The sequence below is a fragment of the Oncorhynchus keta genome, chromosome 12, assembly GCF_023373465.1.
Source record: "Oncorhynchus keta strain PuntledgeMale-10-30-2019 chromosome 12, Oket_V2, whole genome shotgun sequence".
Classification (NCBI taxonomy): domain Eukaryota; kingdom Metazoa; phylum Chordata; class Actinopteri; order Salmoniformes; family Salmonidae; genus Oncorhynchus; species Oncorhynchus keta.
The window spans coordinates 48,233,292-48,254,204 of record NC_068432.1 but is presented as its reverse complement, the minus strand read 5'-3'; the positions used below and the strand labels follow the sequence as shown (position 1 = coordinate 48,254,204).

Sequence of the window (20,913 nt, the reverse complement as noted above, 5' to 3'; positions counted from 1 at the left end):
TTCTTATCATCACTACTTTGTATTGTTGTTGATATTCAGGATCATTATGTTATGGCTGTTATGGTAAAGAAACATGTATATATCCTTCATAACAACAGAGTAGGTATATACCTCCACCAAATAGCAAATCATTATAAATCATTAATCATGTCTGTATGATGTGGTCACGCAGCCTATAGGTCACTTGAGGTGAAAGATGTGGCCACATCACAGGACTCGATAAAATATGTTGGTTAAATATGGCGAAAATTTACGAAAATACAACGAAGTAAGACTGGTTGGGCTACATTGTGAAAACAAAAGGTTGCGGTCGTTGTTTACGTTGTGAAAGAAATGCAGGCATGTGTCAGCCTACAACGTGTAATTTCAGCCTACAACGTCTAGGGATTCGACCAATAAGAAAGCGCCCTGTTGGCCCTACAGCCATTCCCATCATCCTCTCTGATTCAATGCTACGTCAGCAGTGGTACCAAAAGATGGCAGTGTCCATGGTAAACCGCCTGGCTGCTGAAGCGTGTTTATTAATATTTACTTTAATATTTCAACACAGTAATGCCAACAATATCGCCGCCGCTGCTTCGACTGCAGAAGCCCCAAACCGCAGGTTTGAATACAAGTACAGTTTCAAGGGACCGCACCTGTCTCAAGCCGACGGGAGTATTCCCTTTTGGGTACACAGTGGAAGTAAGTTTCAGTTTGTGACTGGTGCCGGTGGCGAGGCTAATTGCTGACCGTTATAAATCATTATAATAAGGTGAATCCGCTGCGATGGATATCTTGCCATTCTAGCCAGCGATTGTAACTTAGCCATGTTGCATGTGGGGGAACATTTATGACACGTTTGTTGTAGCCAGTCGGCTACTGCCTGTAGCCCACTGAGGGGCAGTGGGCCTGATATCAAACTCGTTTCAACATGTCATGGCAGTGAAATGAGCAGCGCATCAGACGGGGAGAGAAGCAGGAGAAGAGGAGAAATACACAATATGCAGACATCAGTAAAGTTACCAAGTAGCTAGCTAACGTTAGCTACATTGAGTACTACCTTGTCACGTTAATGCTTGCCAGCTGTCTAAATCACCCTACCTCAAAGTATACCATCTGCTGTTGCCAAGCTTACATTTAATTTGAACCGACACGGTATAATAGTTGAGGGGGTTCTTGTTAACAACGTTGCAGCCTATAGAAAATAAATATGGACATACAGATCATTCCAGGTTTTTTGAATCCTTGGAAAACATTACCGCAGCATTGCACACATGCAATAGCCAGCATTGGGTTTCATAATATTATCAGAGAAAACGCGTTGCCTTTTAAAGGTTAGTGGGCATTGTATGGGTTTTTATCTCTTTCCTATTGAATTGATCAGTCCTTCTACTAGCATGGGTTTGTGTAATGTAAAGGGTTAACAAATCAGTATCTTTAGAAGCAGTGCAAAGGTCCCAGACTGGTGTCAACTCACCCTGATTTAGGAGTCAATTTGATCATGTTGTCCATTTCTTATCAGGGTACAGAACATGGCATGTTTTACACACACACGATTGAACTACAGTGACATTTTTAATTTAGGCTCAAAATATACAAACTATTGTGGACCTTGGGTGTCTGCCAAACCCTTGACTGCAATGCCAACAATATTGGGCCTACCTATTGTCTTTACTTAAGGTTTCAGAATGTAATTAATCCATGTAAATGTTGTCCACAAAGAACCTTGAAATAATAATACAGCTCAGTAACACGTGTACATAGGCATAAGACACAATGATGTTACTAACCCCAAGGCTTGTAAAGAAAATAACTTCTGGCCAATTGTTTACCCCGGACTAATACATAGTTGCACTATGGGCCATTATTGCTCTGGCAAGGCTCACTTACTTTACTTGGTTACGCTATGCAAACAGTTAAACAAGTATTTATGGACATTCACAGTCAGTCACAAAGCTTCTGTACCGTACAGTCTGTTACAGTCATAACGGACCACTTCTGGTAACTGAGCTGTCTTAGCCTTCTGTCAGTAAGGGTTTGCACAGTATGACTTTACCCCAAACGTCTCGTGTCTATTCCAGATGCCATCCCCAGTGCCGATCAGGTCCGTATCACCCCCTCTCTCAGGAGTCAGAAGGGCTCGGTCTGGACCAAGTCCACGGTCAACTTTGACAACTGGGAAGCAGAGGTGACATTCCGTGTGTCTGGACGAGGGAGGATGGGAGCGGACGGCCTGGTAAGAGGAACACCACCTTGCCAAGTCAATTTTCCTTTATTATATAAAGATTGGGAAATTTACTCATGTCTAGCTTCACACTAGGCTTTTTCACACAACATTTTCTTAGCACAGTGCTATCCTTAAACATGGGTTAAATTTAGCCCAGGGCTATCCTACCCTCCTTTCACACAAGCATTACTTAACCCTGGGCTAACTGCAGTGTGCTTTAAAAACACTGGCCTCAGCATATGTATGCGTCTTGTTATTGTGAAGCTAGCCAAGAGAGAAGTAATACCTTCCTTCCTATGGCTTCCATATACTCTGACTCTAGCCCATAGAGAATGAGAGGATTCTTCTGTGTATCTGTCCCATTATGGCGTCTGTGAGCCCACAGGCAGCTCCGTTGAGGCCATCTCTATTTTGAAGTAGTCAGTTATCTTCTTCTGCTACTGTGTTTGCGCACAAGTATAATTAATTGGCTGATGACCTGGATGGAATTATGTGAACCTTCCTTAACCATAGGAAGGGAGTCCCACCCAGTTGACTACTTCAGAATAGAGTACCACAGTATGAGTCATAATACCCATGAAACCTTGTGGTCGAACAAGGAAATGGTTCCAGTTGTTTTTCCACCATTCATTTTTCCCATAGGTGATTTTAGAAATACTTAAAATAAGGGCTGTGTTTTGTGTAGGCTTACCCTGGCATGACTTTTTGATAACCATGTCAATTTCTTTTGGACAAGGTGATTTTTTTTTTCTTAATTTTGGACACTAGAGTCCTCTATCATTCTCTATGCTCAAGCCCTAGTCAGCCTGCTGAGCCAAGCTGTACTGGCCTGGTCACACACACATCCACCATAGTTGCTGGAGCCGTGCTGAAAAAATGTGAAAATGAAATATTAGAGCCAGTACAGTATGTTTTGTGTGATAGGTATGCCTATTAATGTCCATTGAGTTACCTACGCCTATATCCCTGCAGCTATAGTCTGCTGGTAGTGAGTGTGGGGTTGTGCTGACCTTTCGGCTCAGACTACAGGTTAAATCCCCTTATCTCTCCATGCCTGTCCTGTCCCTGTGTGGCTCAGAGGGGTAAAAGCGTGGCACTAGTAACGCCAAGGTCGTGGGTTCAAGTCCTACATTATGCGTTCACTGTACTGTACATTTGACTGTATCTACTGTCCCTATATTTATCTCTCTTTCCCTCTGCTGCTCTACTGTTACCTATAGTTATTCAGACAGTTAAAATAAGTACCTTTGGACATTCAGTCTCCATGTCCTCATCCCTCTTACAGGCGATATGGTTCACTACTGCACAAGGCCTGGATGGTCCTGTCTATGGAGCCGCTGACAACTGGAACGGTATCGGCATCTTCTTCGATTCCTTCGACAACGATGGGAAGGTTGGTGGTCAGATTTTATGATTTTATTACATTCATTTAATCAATTTACAATAAATGTATTTATTTAATTATGGGTAAAGCAAAAAAGGCAAAAGGATATTGCAAATTAATTCGGGTAAAATGTCAATTAACTGTTTGTTTTTTTCATAATGTCATTAATATTTTAAAATTCAAATACTACAATGCAAATAATAGGACATGTGGGTAAATACTGTACACACTTTCTAATCTTGATATAAATGTTTTATTCATATTTTCAAGTTGTAGCCTAGGTCTGATAGCATGTATTGGATGTAGTGAAAGAAGCAATAACCTTTTTAAAACCTAGATTAGGTAGATTACAAATCGTTGTTTGTTTTACTGTTTGTTTTAGAAAAATAACCCTGCTGTGCTGGTAGTGGGAAACAATGGCAAACTTGTTTATGATCACCCAAAGTAAGTCAACATTTCCTTCGCCTTACTGACATCACCAACTGAACATTTTACAACTTAAAAGAAGATTAGAAAATATAATTATTTATTTGTGGTTGGAGATTATAATCCTCTCTCTCCTCCTAATCTCCCTGGGCAGTGAATGCTGGAAATCACTTTTCTGTGCCATCTATGTGTTGGAGTTTACACCGCGGTCTTCTGTGTCGTCACTACTCTGTGTTGTTTACACATTAATTGGAACTGTTTTCCTTCATTTCTGAGATCTCCAAACCCATGTATTTTCTGTTTGTATGGCCATCTATATTCTCTGTACTTGTTTCTCCCGCTGCTGCTGTGGTGTGTGTCTCCTTTTATACTTGTTATAAATCCAGGTCTTTTGTACTTTGTATTGTCGATGCTTGTGAGGATGAATGAATTTCCCTTCTTGTTATATATAAAGTAGTACTACTACTCCTAATACTACTTCTAATATTACTATGTAATGTGTCTTTTTTTTTAAAATGGTGTTTTCTTTTCAGTGATGGCACGACTCAGGCCCTGGGGACATGCTTAAGAGACTTCCGTAACAAACCCTATCCTGTCAGAGCCAAAATAACATACTATAAAAGAACACTAACAGTAAGTAAATTATCAATCCCCTCCAATCAAAAATCAAAAACAAATTTGACTGGTGTTTTTATATTGGCCATTTATTGAGAACACGATTGGCGCAGCGGTATAAAGCACTACATCACTACAGATCCGGGTTCGATCTTGGATTTGTAGAGACCCATGAGGCGGCGCACAATTGGCACAGCGTCGTCCGGGTTAGGGGAGGGGTTGGCCGGCTGGGATGTCCTTGTCCCATTGCGCTCTAGCGACCCCTGTGGTGTGCCGGGTGCATGCACGCTGACACGGTCGCCAGTTGTATGGTGTTTCCTCCAACTTATTGGTGTGGCTGGCTTCCGGGTTAAGCGAGCAGTGTGTCAAGAAGCAGTGCGGCTTGGCATGGTTGTGTTTCGGAGGACGCATGCCTCTCCCGAGTCCGTACGTACGTGAGCCACAGCGATGGGCCAAAACTGTAACTCACAATTTGGATATTAAGAAATTGGGGAGGAAAAGGGGTTAAACACTACACAATTCTAATGCATTTTAATTGATTGCACTTGGTTAATGTGCTAATAACATTGTCTGTCCTGTCAGGTGCTGATCAACAATGGTTTCACGCCAGATAAGGATGACTATGAGTTCTGTACAAAAGTGGACAACATGGTCATTCCACAGGAGGGCTACTTCGGCATCTCAGCTGCCACTGGGGGTCTAGCAGGTGGTTATCTTGGTAACAGTTTAATTGAGGCCTGCAGGTATAATGCATTATGATGTGGTTGTAATGCATTATTAAACTTGCCATAAGCATGTAAAAAAAAAAAAAACTTTTTACATGTAATCTCTTTCAAAGGAAATGTTTACTATTCCTAATTTATTTAGATTAAACTGCTTGAAATGTATAATGTGGATATTTAGGTTTATAATGGTCAATCATGAAACAAATAATTTTGTTTTGAATGTGTTTCGTTTTGAATGTAACTTTTGCCTTCCAGACGATCATGATGTCCTGTCCTTCTTGACGTTCAGACTATCAGAGCCTGGCCAAGAACTGGTAACTAGATTTTCTTAGTTAAACTACTCATAGTCATAACTTTTACTGGTACAGTTTCCACTTAACACAAGTTAAACCACTTACAGTACCACTCAGTACAATTTTAAATGGAAGAGCATCAGAGTGAATCGTCTGCCCTATTTCTTCCATAGAGGTATGAGAAAGCATTATGTAAGTAAGGGGAGTGCAGGGCATCAGTCTCTTCAGCGTTGGTTCACAGGGGTTGTTTTGTCCCATTTGAAGCCCCCACCTGAAGCGGAGATGCCCAAGCAGGACAAGGACAAGTACCAGGAGGAATTTGAGAACTTTCAGCAGGATCTGGACAAAAAGAAAGAGGACTACCAGAAGGAGCATCCGGACTTTCAGGGACAACCCAGTTAGTTTCACTCCATAATATCCCCCAGAATTCATCCTGTCTTTGCTCTACATGTTATTATGCTACGTTTTGTACATTCTAGATCAGGGATGGGCATTCTCTTTAATAGGCTGCGGGCCCATTCAAAAATTACATACTGTACCAGTCAAAAGTTGACACCAACTCATTCAAGGGTTTTTCCTTTATTTTTTAAACTATTTTTTATACATTGTAGAATAATAGTGAATACATCAAAACTATGAAATAACTCATGGAATCATGAGGTAAGCAAAAAAAGGGTTTAACAAATCCAAATATATTTTCTATTTGAGATTCTTCAAAGTAGCCACCCTTTGCCTTGATGACAGCTTTGCACAATCTTGGCATTCTCTCAACCAGCTTTGAGGTAGTACCCTTGGAATGCATGTCAATTAGCAGGTGTGCCATGTTAATTTGTGGAATTTATTTCCTTCTTAATGCGTTTGAGCCAATCAGTTGTGTTTTGACAAGGTAGGGCTGTATTCTGTATACCACCCCTATTTGGTAAAATACCAAGTCCATATTTAGTCAAGAACAGCTCAAATAAGCAAAGAGAAATGACAGTCTATCATTAAGACATGAAGGTCAGTCAATGTGGAACATTTCAAGGACTTTGAACGTTTCTTCAAGTGCAGTAGCAAAACCATCAAGAGCTATGATGAAACTGGCTCTCATGAGGACCGCCACAGGAAAGGAAGACCCAGAGTTACCTCTGCTGCAGAGGATAAGTTCATTAGAGTTACCAGCCTCAGAAATTGCAGCCAAAATAAATGCTTCAGAGTTCAAGTAACAGACCCATCTCAACCTCATTTATTCAGAGGAGACTCAGTGAATCAGGCCTTCATTTAAAATGGTTTTTATTTAAACTTTTATTTAACCAGGTAGGCTAGTTGAGAACAAGTTCTCATTTACAACTGCGACCTGGCCAAGATAAATCAAAGCAGTGTGACACATGGAATAACATGGGATAAACGATAAACAAGCCAATAACACAATAAACAAGTCAATGACACAGTAGAAAAAAATAAAGTCTATATACAGTGTGTGCAAAAGGCTTGAGGAGGTAGGCAATAATGGGCCATAGTAGCAAAGAATTACAATTTACCAGATTAACACTGGAGTGATAAATGAGCAGATGATGATGTGCAAGTAGAGATACTGGTGTGCAAAAGAGCAGAAAAGTAAATAAAAACAGTATGGGGATGAGGTAGGTAGATTGGGTGGGCTATTTACAGATGGACTATGGTCAAATTACTGCAAAGAAACCACGACCAAAGGACACCAATAAGAAGAAGAGGTTTGCTTGGGCCAAGAAACAGGAGCCGCAGACATTAGACCGGTGGAAATTGGTCCCTCGGTCTGATGGGTCCAAATGTGAGATTTTTGGTTCCAACAGCTGTGTCTTTGTGAGACGCAGAATAGGGTCCCACCGTGAAGCATGGAGGAGGACAGTGCTGGTGACACTGTCAGTGGTTTTATTTAGAATTCAAGGCATACTTAACCAGCATGGCAACCACAGCATTCTGCAGCGGTAATCAATTCCATCTGGTTTGCGCTTAGTGGGACTATTGTTTGTATTTGTCAACAGGACAATGACCCAAGACACCTCCAGGCTGTATAAGGGCTATTTGACCAAGAAGGAGAGTGACGGAGTGTTGCATCAGATTACCTGGCCTCCACTATCACCCAACCTCAACCCAATTGAGATGGTTTGGGATGAGTTGGACCGCAGAGTGAAGAAAAAGCAGCCAACAAGTGCTCAGCATATGTTGGAACTCTGTAAAGACTGTTGGAAAAGCATTCCAGGTGAAGCTGGTTGAGAGAATGCCAAGAGTGTGCAAAGCTGTCATCAAGGCAAAGGGTTACTTTGAATAATCTGAAATGTAAAATATATTTGGATTTGTTTAACACTTTTTTTTTTTGTTACTTCATGATTCCACGTGTTATTTCATAGTTGTAGCTTATCTTCACTATGATTCTACAAGGTAGAACATAGTAAAAAATAAAAACCCTTGTAGATAGACATATAAATCTATAGCCTTAGTCTTATATATATCGGAGCCTGGCCATCTAGATTCACTTATGTAAATATGATATTTCTATTTTTTTATACATTAGTACAAACCTGTTTTTGCATTACATTAAGGGATATTGTGTGTAAATTAATGAGGGGGGGGGGGGGCAATTTAATCAATTTTCGAATAAGGCTGTAAACCTGATTAATTCAACAGGTCTGAATACTTTCCGAATGCCCTCTATAAAACTCTAAACATTAAGAGATCAGTCGAGGTTTCAGCTTACTGTTAGAATCATAGAATACACAAGGTATGATTTGGACATTAGTCGTGCATCAGCAGTCACTCAATCATTTCATGTCAGCTATTTTTAGATTTAAGTTAGTCTAGCGGACAGCTATTTGAACTCGAAGTAATCATGGTCGAATTACCGACTGGGGTAGGACCTGTTTTTGATAATCAGTTGTGTTAACTGCAGACATTTACCTCCCTCCTATAGAAAAGTTTGTCTAATTACAGAAAATTAGCGGGAAAAGTGTGGGGGGGGGTTGGATATGTCCAGATGCTAATAACAGATGCTAATAACAGATGCTAATAACAGATGCTAATCACAGATGCCAATAAGACGTTCTTCTGTCTGATCTGTGTAGTTGAGGACATGTATGAGAGTGTGAACGACAGAGAGATCCGCCAAGTGTTTGAGGGCCAGAACCGGATCCACCTGGAGATCAAGCAGCTTCACCATCAGCTGGCCGTGATCCTGGACGAACAGCGGCGCTACGTATCCGTGGCTACCGACGAGATCTCCAAGCGCCAAGGGGAGTCTGGAGGACAGGTGGGACAGGTAGGAAGTCTAGGAAGACCACGAGCGCACATGCATACAAACACACTCGTAAAAGAGCGCACACACACACATACAGTAAGTATATTGTTCATATCAATAGAGCCACACACACACACACACATACTGAAGTTTTATAATTTTACTAAAAAAAGGATCATGACATGTTTTTATGTTTATTGAATTCTTCAGGCTCCGGGTCAAGAGATGGGTGCAGTGGTTGCAACACAACAGGAAGTACTGAGGAACCTGAACGAGTTGAGGTGGGTACTGTAACAGCAATTGTTTTGTTATTATTCCTTAACTGTATTTATCACACACAGTACTGTACGTAAGATCTGATATTCCAGACAAACAAGCTATTGTTTTTCAATCCAGGCCATAAATAAATCCTTTTTAAATCTCATATTTAATCTCACAACACAATACTCCGCTGCCGCAGGTGTCTCAGCCTAGACCCAATAATCTGCACATTTTGTTTGTCTCTTGCTTCCCAGTCTGAAATCCCCCCTCCCTGGCTTGTCTGTAGGATTTACTATGATACCTTAACTACAAGCCCCCAAGACTATGATACCTTAAACCTCCTCCACTACACCCCCCCAGTGGGATAGACACCGTGTCTCCCCAGGAGCTCATCCCTAATCCATATTTACCTTCAGCTTTTGTTTGCTGACTTTCACTGTGTTTTGTGCATGAGGATATGAGCTGGGGAGTCTGGTGGGCGCTTCTTTACTTTATAGAGCATCCAAACTGCATTCTAGACTAGAGGACAAGTAAATACATAAAAAAAATATATTTTTTCCTGATAACATCATGACTGTTTTCTAACATGGACCTTGTCAGTGCTTTGAGACGATATAGCCTATCCGTTTATATATTTCCGTTACTTGACGTAACCATTGTTTCCTAAATATGTCGATATTTTCAGGTTCTAATAGATTAAAGCAATAGTTCACCCAAATGAACAATTGCATATTGGTTTCCTTACCCTTTTAAGCAGTCAATTGACAGCATTCCATTCTTTGGTTTGATTACCTGGCTACTGTTTCCAAATGCTTACTTTTTTTTACTTATAGATCACTTGGAAATTAAGCAGGAAAATTATAATAAATTGCATTTGGGGCGGCAAGGTAGCCTAGTGGTTAGAGTGTAGAGGCGGCAGGGGAGCCTAGTGGTTAGAGCGTTGGACTAGTAACCGAAAGGTCTACACGCAATGCCCCAAAATGACAAAGCAAAAAAAAAAATGTTTTACAAATTTATAAAATCAATAACCCCCCTGGGAAATATCACATTTTACAAAAGTATTCAGACCCTTTACTCAGTACTTTGTTGAAGCACCTTTGGCAGCGGTTACAGCCTCGGGTCTTCTTGACGTTACCAGCTTGGCACACCTGTATTTGTGGAGTTTCTCCCATTCTTCTCTCCAGAGATGTTTGATCGGGTTCAGGTCCGGCCTCTGGCTGGGCCACTCAAGGACATCCTGTGGCTGTGTGCTTAGGGTCGTTGTCCTGTTGGAAGGTGAACCTTCACCCCAGTCTGAGAACCTGCTCCAGAGCGATCAGGATTTCATCAAGGATTTCTCTGTACTTGGCTCCGTTCATCTTTCCCTCGATCCTGACTAGTCTCCAAAGTCCCTGCCTCTGAAAAACATCTCCACAGCATGATGCCACCACCATGCTTCACTGTAGGGATGGTACCAGGTTTCCTAAAGATGTGCTTGACATTCAGGCCAAAGAGTTCAATCTTGGTTTCATCAGACCTGAGAATCTAGTTTCTCATGGTCTGAGAGTCCTTTATGTGCCTTTTGGCAAACTCCAAGTGGGCTGTCATGTGCCTTTCCGTCTGGTCGCTACCATAAAGGCCTGATTGGTGGAGTACTGCAGAGATTGTTGTCCTTCTGGATTGTTCTCCCATCTCCACAGAGGAACTCTGGAGCTCTATCAGAGTGATCATCAGGTTCTTGGTCACCTCCCTGACCAAGGCCCTTCTCCCCCGATTGCTCAGTTTGGACAGGTGGCCAACTCTAGGAAGAGTCTTGGTTGTTCCAAACTTCTTCCATTTAAGAATTATGTTATTGAGGACCTTCAATGCTGCAGAAATGTTTTAGTACCCTTCCTCAGATCTGTGCCTCAACACAAACCTGGTTCGATGCTCTACGGACAATTCCTTTGACATCATGGCTTGGTTTTTGCTCTGACATGCACTGTCTACTGTGGTACCTTTTATACAGACAGGTGTGTGCCTTTCCAAATCATGTCCAATCAATTGAATTTACCACAGGTGGACTCCAAGTTGTAGAAACATCTCAAGGATGATCAATGGAAACAGGATGCACCTGAGCTCAATTTACAGTCTCATAGCAAAGGGTCTGAATACTTAAGTAAAATGTGATATTTTTAAGAAATGTGCAACATTTTCTAAACCTGTTATCACTTTGTCGTTATTGGGGATTTTGTGTAGAATGATGAGCAGGGAAAAAAGCTAATTAATCTATTTTAGAATAAGTTTACAATACAATATCAAACCAGATAATATAAATCATAAGACAGTTATGTATATTCTTCTGTATATCAAATTATATATACATGTAACAAAATGTGGAAAAAGTCGAAAGGGGTCTGAATACTTTCCGAATTCTCTGTACATGTAAATGTCCCTATTCTTTAGATACTTCTGCCGGCCTCCCAGGCTTGTCATATGATCTTAGGATAATGCAGATTAAGACTCTTGTATTAGTCTTTTGTTAGAGGCTGTCGATTCAAATAAAGGTTTGATGGTGTAACTTAATCCTGATGAAAGATGAGAATCTCCATTCTTTTTTTCCAAAAACATCAGTTGCATCAATTGTTTTTCTTTTCCATTTGACGAATAACAATAACATATATTTTGTTCTTAAGTATTATGATATCGAAGGTGTAGACAGACAGATCAGATCACACAAACAAAATATTCAACGATAATGGTGAGAGAGCCATATTCCAAGTCTCTTGGTATTTGAAAATAATGATGACGCTTTACTTTGTATAGTTCAGATTTTCCATCAGTAAATGCTCTACAGATAGTTTGTTTATAGTATTGACCGTCTGTTGATAAGCAACTGCTTGCTAAGGTTAAGGTTACTGATAGTCCATCTTTAGTTATAACAGGTTTCGAAAATGTTGCTCATTTATAAAATAAAAAATCACATTTTACGTAAGTATTCAGATCCTTTGCTATGAAATTAAAAATTGAGCTCAGACTATCCAAATAGTCTTATCAAGATGATAATTTGACATGATCAATATCAATATTGATGAATGTCATCACTAAGGCTAACTAGTGTTCATTTATTATTATTTGACTAGTTTTCCATAACTGTAGAATTATGCGGTTAAAGTATATACAAACCCTTCAAAGTATTCACACCTCTTTACTTTTCTACATTTGATTGTGTTCCAGGGCTTTGTCAGTCATATAGAACATGTTGTGTTCCAGGGCTTTGTCAGTCATATAGAACATGTTGTGTTCCAGGGCTTTGTCAGTCATATAGAACATGTTGTGTTCCAGGGCTTTGTCAGTCATATAGAACATGTTGTGTTCCAGGGCTTTGTCAGTCATATAGAACATGTTGTGTTCCAGGGCTTTGTCGGTCATATAGAACATGTTGTGTTCCAGGGCTTTGTCAGTCATATAGAACATATTGTGTTCCAGGGCTTTGTCAGTCATATAGAACATGTTGTGTTCCAGGGCTTTGTCAGTCATATAGAACATATTGTGTTACAGGGCTTTGTCAGTCATATAGAACATATTGTGTTCCAGGGCTTTGTCAGTCATATAGAACATGTTGTGTTCCAGGGCTTTGTCAGTCATATAGAACATGTTGTGTTCCAGGGCTTTGTCAGTCATATAGAACATATTGTGTTACAGGGCTTTGTCAGTCATATAGAACATGTTGTGTTACAGGGCTTTGTCAGTCATATAGAACATGTTGTGTTACAGGGCTTTGTCAGTCATATAGAACATGTTGTGTTCCAGGGCTTTGTCAGTCATATAGAACATGTTGTGTTCCAGGGCTTTGTCAGTCATATAGAACATGTTGTGTTACAGGGCTTTGTCGGTCATATAGAACATGTTGTGTTACAGGGCTTTGTCGGTCATATAGAACATATTGTGTTACAGGGCTTTGTCAGTCATATAGAACATGTTGTGTTCCAGGGCTTTGTCAGTCATATAGAACATATTGTGTTACAGGGCTTTGTCAGTCATATAGAACATATTGTGTTACAGGGCTTTGTCAGTCATATAGAACATGTTGTGTTCCAGGGCTTTGTCAGTCATATAGAACATGTTGTGTTCCAGGGCTTTGTCAGTCATATAGAACATATTGTGTTCCAGGGCTTTGTCAGTCATATAGAACATGTTGTGTTCCAGGGCTTTGTCAGTCATATAGAACATATTGTGTTACAGGGCTTTGTCAGTCATATAGAACATATTGTGTTACAGGGCTTTGTCAGTCATATAGAACATGTTGTGTTACAGGGCTTTGTCAGTCATATAGAACATGTTGTGTTCCAGGGCTTTGTCAGTCATATAGAACATGTTGTGTTCCAGGGCTTTGTCAGTCATATAGAACATATTGTGTTACAGGGCTTTGTCAGTCATATAGAACATATTGTGTTACAGGGCTTTGTCAGTCATATAGAACATGTTGTGTTCCAGGGCTTTGTCAGTCATATAGAACATGTTGTGTTCCAGGGCTTTGTCAGTCATATAGAACATATTGTGTTCCAGGGCTTTGTCAGTCATATAGAACATGTTGTGTTCCAGGGCTTTGTCAGTCATATAGAACATATTGTGTTACAGGGCTTTGTCAGTCATATAGAACATATTGTGTTACAGGGCTTTGTCAGTCATATAGAACATGTTGTGTTACAGGGCTTTGTCAGTCATATAGAACATGTTGTGTTCCAGGGCTTTGTCAGTCATATAGAACATGTTGTGTTACAGGGCTTTGTCAGTCATATAGAACATGTTGTGTTACAGGGCTTTGTCGGTCATATAGAACATGTTGTGTTACAGGGCTTTGTCGGTCATATAGAACATGTTGTGTTACAGGGCTTTGTCGGTCATATAGAACATGTTGTGTTCCAGGGCTTTGTCAGTCATATAGAACATGTTGTGTTCCAGGGCTTTGTCAGTCATATAGAACATGTTGTGTTACAGGGCTTTGTCAGTCATATAGAACATGTTGTGTTCCAGGGCTTTGTCAGTCATATAGAACATGTTGTGTTCCAGGGCTTTGTCGGTCATGTTGTGTTCCAGGGCTTTGTCAGTCATATAGAACATGTTGTGTTCCAGGGCTTTGTCAGTCATATAGAACATGTTGTGTTCCAGGGCTTTGTCAGTCATATAGAACATATTGTGTTCCAGGGCTTTGTCAGTCATATAGAACATATTGTGTTACAGGGCTTTGTCAGTCATATAGAACATGTTGTGTTCCAGGGCTTTGTCAGTCATATAGAACATATTGTGTTCCAGGGCTTTGTCAGTCATATAGAACATATTGTGTTACAGGGCTTTGTCAGTCATATAGAACATGTTGTGTTACAGGGCTTTGTCAGTCATATAGAACATGTTGTGTTCCAGGGCTTTGTCAGTCATATAGAACATGTTGTGTTCCAGGGCTTTGTCAGTCATATAGAACATGTTGTGTTCCAGGGCTTTGTCAGTCATATAGAACATGTTGTGTTACAGGGCTTTGTCAGTCATATAGAACATGTTGTGTTACAGGGCTTTGTCAGTCATATAGAACATGTTGTGTTCCAGGGCTTTGTCAGTCATATAGAACATGTTGTGTTACAGGGCTTTGTCAGTCATATAGAACATGTTGTGTTACAGGGCTTTGTCAGTCATATAGAACATGTTGTGTTACAGGGCTTTGTCAGTCATATAGAACATGTTGTGTTCCAGGGCTTTGTCAGTCATATAGAACATGTTGTGTTCCAGGGCTTTGTCGGTCAGTCATATCATGTTGTGTTCCAGGGCTTTGTCAGTCATATAGAACATGTTGTGTTCCAGGGCTTTGTCAGTCATATAGAACATGTTGTGTTCCAGGGCTTTGTCGGTCATATAGAACATGTTGTGTTCCAGGGCTTTGTCGGTCATATAGAACATGTTGTGTTCCAGGGCTTTGTCGGTCATATAGAACATGTTGTGTTACAGGGCTTTGTCGGTCATATAGAACATGTTGTGTTCCAGGGCTTTGTCGGTCATATAGAACATGTTGTGTTCCAGGGCTTTGTCAGTCATATAGAACATGTTGTGTTACAGGGCTTTGTCAGTCATATAGAACATGTTGTGTTACAGGGCTTTGTCAGTCATATAGAACATGTTGTGTTCCAGGGCTTTGTCAGTCATATAGAACATGTTGTGTTACAGGGCTTTGTCAGTCATATAGAACATGTTGTGTTACAGGGCTTTGTCAGTCATATAGAACATGTTGTGTTACAGGGCTTTGTCAGTCATATAGAACATGTTGTGTTCCAGGGCTTTGTCAGTCATATAGAACATGTTGTGTTACAGGGCTTTGTCAGTCATATAGAACATGTTGTGTTACAGGGCTTTGTCAGTCATATAGAACATGTTGTGTTCCAGGGCTTTGTCAGTCATATAGAACATGTTGTGTTCCAGGGCTTTGTCAGTCATATAGAACATGTTGTGTTACAGGGCTTTGTCAGTCATATAGAACATGTTGTGTTACAGGGCTTTGTCAGTCATATAGAACATGTTGTGTTCCAGGGCTTTGTCAGTCATATAGAACATGTTGTGTTCCAGGGCTTTGTCAGTCATATAGAACATGTTGTGTTACAGGGCTTTGTCAGTCATATAGAACATGTTGTGTTACAGGGCTTTGTCAGTCATATAGAACATGTTGTGTTCCAGGGCTTTGTCAGTCATATAGAACATGTTGTGTTCCAGGGCTTTGTTACAGGGCTTTGTCAGTCATATAGAACATGTTGTGTTCCAGGGCTTTGTCAGTCATATAGAACATGTTGTGTTCCAGGGCTTTGTCAGTCATATAGAACATGTTGTGTTACAGGGCTTTGTCAGTCATATAGAACATGTTGTGTTCCAGGGCTTTGTCAGTCATATAGAACATATTGTGTTCCAGGGCTTTGTCAGTCATATAGAACATGTTGTGTTCCAGGGCTTTGTCAGTCATATAGAACATGTTGTGTTCCAGGGCTTTGTCAGTCATATAGAACATGTTGTGTTCCAGGGCTTTGTCAGTCATATAGAACATGTTGTGTTCCAGGGCTTTGTCAGTCATATAGAACATGTTGTGTTCCAGGGCTTTGTCAGTCATATAGAACATGTTGTGTTCCAGGGCTTTGTCAGTCATATAGAACATGTTGTGTTCCAGGGCTTTGTCAGTCATATAGAACATGTTGTGTTCCAGGGCTTTGTCAGTCATATAGAACATGTTGTGTTCCAGGGCTTTGTCAGTCATATAGAACATGTTGTGTTCCAGGGCTTTGTCAGTCATATAGAACATGTTGTGTTACAGGGCTTTGTCAGTCATATAGAACATGTTGTGTTCCAGGGCTTTGTCAGTCATATAGAACATGTTGTGTTCCAGGGCTTTGTCAGTCATATAGAACATGTTGTGTTCCAGGGCTTTGTCAGTCATATAGAACATGTTGTGTTCCAGGGCTTTGTCAGTCATATAGAACATGTTGTGTTCCAGGGCTTTGTCAGTCATATAGAACATGTTGTGTTCCAGGGCTTTGTCAGTCATATAGAACATGTTGTGTTCCAGGGCTTTGTCAGTCATATAGAACATGTTGTGTTCCAGGGCTTTGTCAGTCATATAGAACATGTTGTGTTCCAGGGCTTTGTCAGTCATATAGAACATGTTGTGTTCCAGGGCTTTGTCAGTCATATAGAACATGTTGTGTTACAGGGCTTTGTCAGTCATATAGAACATGTTGTGTTACAGGGCTTTGTCAGTCATATAGAACATGTTGTGTTACAGGGCTTTGTCAGTCATATAGAACATGTTGTGTTACAGGGCTTTGTCAGTCATATAGAACATGTTGTGTTCCAGGGCTTTGTCAGTCATATAGAACATATTGTGTTCCAGGGCTTTGTCAGTCATATAGAACATGTTGTGTTCCAGGGCTTTGTCAGTCATATAGAACATGTTGTGTTACAGGGCTTTGTCAGTCATATAGAACATGTTGTGTTACAGGGCTTTGTCAGTCATATAGAACATGTTGTGTTACAGGGCTTTGTCAGTCATATAGAACATGTTGTGTTCCAGGGCTTTGTCAGTCATATAGAACATTTTGTCAGCTGGTGATTGTCAAGCAAATAACTGCCGGTCTCACCGCAATTGACTGTTAATTAACATTAACACATTTAACATCTCCTGGCTTCCACACACAACCTTAGAAACACCTACATTTTTTTTTTTTAGACGTCTAAAGAAACAGATGACATTTTCTTCATATATTTCAGAAGAACAGAATAGCAGACGCTGAGTTGTCCTCATGTTAGGTCCTGATCTGGCTTTGCCATATGGCTGTGGGCTACACTCGTTCATTTAGCAGACAAGCTTTGCTTAGAAATCCGTGACATTATTTATATGTTAGTAGTATGAATGAAGAATACAAATGAACATAGCTGAATAAAATAGAAAGGATATTTTCTCCAAATTGAGGGAGTGCTCACATGCTATTGTGTTAGTGGTTAACAAAGAAACGGATCCTCCCGTTTGCTTCATGTAGAGTTATTTATGCAACTTGAGTTGTGATACAAATGTTGGGATATATGTTTAGATTTTTTTTTTAATACATTCTAAGGCTGCGTGATGCGACTTATGATTTGAAAGAAGTCATGAGCTCTGCTTTGTTTAATGCGCAGGCTACACGAGCAAAAGCACTAGCCTATGGCAGTCCTACTTTTCCCCCACAGTACAAAGGTTGACCTATTCTGTGCGAGGAAAATATTACGTAGTCTGGGACAGTTGTGGGATGTGATAGATCCCAAGTCCCGACCACTAGCATTCGAAAAAAACCTTTTCTATAAAAGCAATGAGGCTGACACAACCGATCAGAACGTTTAGCTTAAAATGTTGATGAACTATTACTCTTTACATATGCTAAATAATATATCTGTCAAATTAGTTTGGATTGAGAATGGACCATTTATCAGGCGCCTGTCTCGGGACAGGGGGAAAATACATGTCATCTCTGCACTTAAATAGCGGATGAAGGACGCTTTTCCCATGGTTCATTTTCATGCCCGCCAGGTAGGCTATACTCCTGTTGTAAAGAGAAGCAATGTGCTTAAACATTAGGAAAGTTGAGAAATAAATATAGTAGGCCTAGTCTATAGAAAGCTGATTGGATCCTCTTTTTAGCCTATAGCAATATTGAGCTCATGGGATCTCATGAAGTGTTTGATTAGATTTCTGATTACATTTGCATTGATGTCAGTGTGATTAGAGGGACAATAGAGTGCTGAGTACCAGGCAGTAAGTTTGGTAGACTACTAATGACCATCAGCAGCATCAGAGCTTGGAGAAGACTAATTACTGTGACTAAATGGTCACATGGAATTCGACTGGTGTCATGACTTGTGACCGCCGGTGTGTCGGTAATACGGTCACCATAACAACCCTAGTTAAAGCCTGAATGTTGTGTCACTGGCCTACTACACACAATACCCCATAATGTCAAAGTGGAATTATGGTTTTAGACATTTTAACAAATGAATTAAAAAAATGAAAAGCCATAAATATTCAACCCCTTTTGTTATGGCAAACCTAAATAAGTTCAGTAGTAACAAGTCACACATAATAAGAAGCACAGACTCACTCTGTGTGCAGTAAGTGTTGAACATGATTTTTTTACTGACTGCCTCATCTCTGTACCCCACACATACAATTATCTGTAAGGTGGGACAGTGAATTTTAAACACAGATTCTGCCACAAAGACCAGGGAGGGTTTCCGATGCCTCACAAAGAAGTGGGACCTATTTTTGTGTGTGTGTGTGTATTTATTTATATATAACTCAGCAAAAAAAGAAACCAACCATCACCCTGGTGAGACAAAACCGCGACTCGTCAGAGAAAGAGCACTTTTTGCCAGTCCTGTCTGGTCCAGCGACGGTGGGTTTGTGCCCATAGGTGACGTTGTTGCCGGTGATGTCTGGTGAGGACCTGCGGGTTTGTGCGTTCTTGGTGTTACTCGGGCAGTTGTTGTCATTCTGTACCTGTCCTGCAGCTGTGATGTTCGAATGTACTGATCCTGTGCAGGTGGTGTTACACGTGGTCTGTCACTGCGAGGACGATCAGCTCTATGTCCTGTCTCCCTGTAGCGCAGTCTTAGGCGTCTCACAGTACGGACATTGCAATTTATTGCCCTGGCCACATCTGCAGTCCTCATGCCTCCTTGCAGCATGCCTAAGGCATGTTCACACATGAGCAGGGATCCTGGGCATCTTTCTTTTGATGTTTTTCAGAGTCAGTAGAAAGGCCTCTTTAGTGTCCTAAGTTTTCATAACTGTGACCTTAATTGCCTACCGTCTGTAAACTGTTAGTGTCTTAACGACCATTCCGTGGGTGCATGTTCATTAATTGTTTATGGTTCATTGAACAAGCATGGGAAACCCTGTTTAAACCCTTTACAATGAAGATCTGTGAAGTTATTTGGATTTTACAAATTATCTTTGACAGACAGGGTCCTGAAAAAGGGACGTTTCTTTTTTTTTTTTTGCTGAGTTTATATGTATAGGACCCTGTCCTTCAAAGATGATTTGTAAAAATCCAAATAACTTCACAGATCTTCATTGTAAAGGGTTTAAAACCTATTTGGGCTAGACGTGGCACTAGCGACCCACCTCGACAATACCCGGTGAAATTGCAGAGCGTGAAATTCAAATTACAGAAATAGTAATATTTAACATTAATGAAAATACAAGTGTCATACAAAGCATAACTTCTTGTTAATCCAGCCGCTGTGTCAGATTTCAAAACCTTTACTGTGAAAGCGCACCATGCGATTATATGAGGACAGCGCCCAGCACACACAAGCATTACAAATATTTTCCAACCAGGCAGGTGCGCCAATAAAGTCCGAAATAGCGATAAAATAAATGCCTTACCTTTGAAAATCTTCTTCTGTTGGCACTCCAACAGGTCCCAGCTACATCACAAATGGTCCTTTTTGTTCGATAAAGTCCTTCTTTATATCCCCAAAAACTCTGTTTAGCTGGCGCGCTTCATTCAATAATCCACCGGTTTCCTTCTTCAAACTGCATACAAAATGAATCCCAAACGTTACCAATAAACCTCTCCAAACAAGTCAAACAACGTTTAAAATCAAACCTCAGCTACCCTAATACGTAAATAAACAATCAAATTTAAGACGGAGAATCGTTATTGTCTTTACCGGAGATAAACAAAGTACCCACTCTCATCCACGCACGTGAAAACACTACAGCCAAATGGGAGCCACTTAGAAAAACGACTAATTCTAGCTCATTTTTCCAAAAACTCTTTCAAACTCTTTCTAAAGACTGTTGACATCTAGTGGGAACCCTAGGAACAGCAATCTAGGAGGTTTTCCCTCCATTTAAAAAATGACAGCCATTGGAATCAGTGGTGGGCTGATATTTTTATTTTTTTTCCTGGATGGTTTGCCATATCAGCTCTGTTATACTCACATTATTTTCAACAGTTTTAGAAATTTCAGAGTTTTCTATCCAAATCTACAAATTGTATGCATATCCTAGCTTCTGGGCCTGAGTAACAGGCAGTTTACTTTGGGCACGTCATCCAGACGTCAAAGTACTGCCCCCTAGCCCAAAGAGGTTTGAAACACTGTTTCCCATTTTTTTTTTTTTTCAAACAGACTTTGAGCATGAAGTTATTAATTACACTTTGGATGTATCAATACTCCCAGTCACCACAAAGATACAGGCATCCTTCCTAATTCAGTTGCCA

The 20,913-nt window shown here is 40.4% G+C and overlaps 1 protein-coding gene across 1 annotated transcript in view; it reads left to right on the top strand.

Annotated features, from left to right (window-relative positions):
• The first annotated feature begins 436 nt into the window (after positions 1–436).
• The window catches only part of lman1 (lectin, mannose-binding, 1), a 36,215-nt gene continuing 15,738 nt past the window's right edge, over positions 437–20,913 (top strand). The window contains exons 1-10 of the mRNA XM_052458538.1: positions 437–684; positions 2,064–2,218; positions 3,495–3,602; positions 3,976–4,037; positions 4,553–4,652; positions 5,217–5,340; positions 5,615–5,673; positions 5,917–6,049; positions 8,733–8,926; positions 9,116–9,186. Of these exons, the coding sequence (XP_052314498.1) occupies positions 450–684; positions 2,064–2,218; positions 3,495–3,602; positions 3,976–4,037; positions 4,553–4,652; positions 5,217–5,340; positions 5,615–5,673; positions 5,917–6,049; positions 8,733–8,926; positions 9,116–9,186 (1,241 nt within the window). The 5' untranslated portion in view covers positions 437–449. The remainder of the gene's footprint in view (positions 685–2,063; positions 2,219–3,494; positions 3,603–3,975; positions 4,038–4,552; positions 4,653–5,216; positions 5,341–5,614; positions 5,674–5,916; positions 6,050–8,732; positions 8,927–9,115; positions 9,187–20,913) is intronic.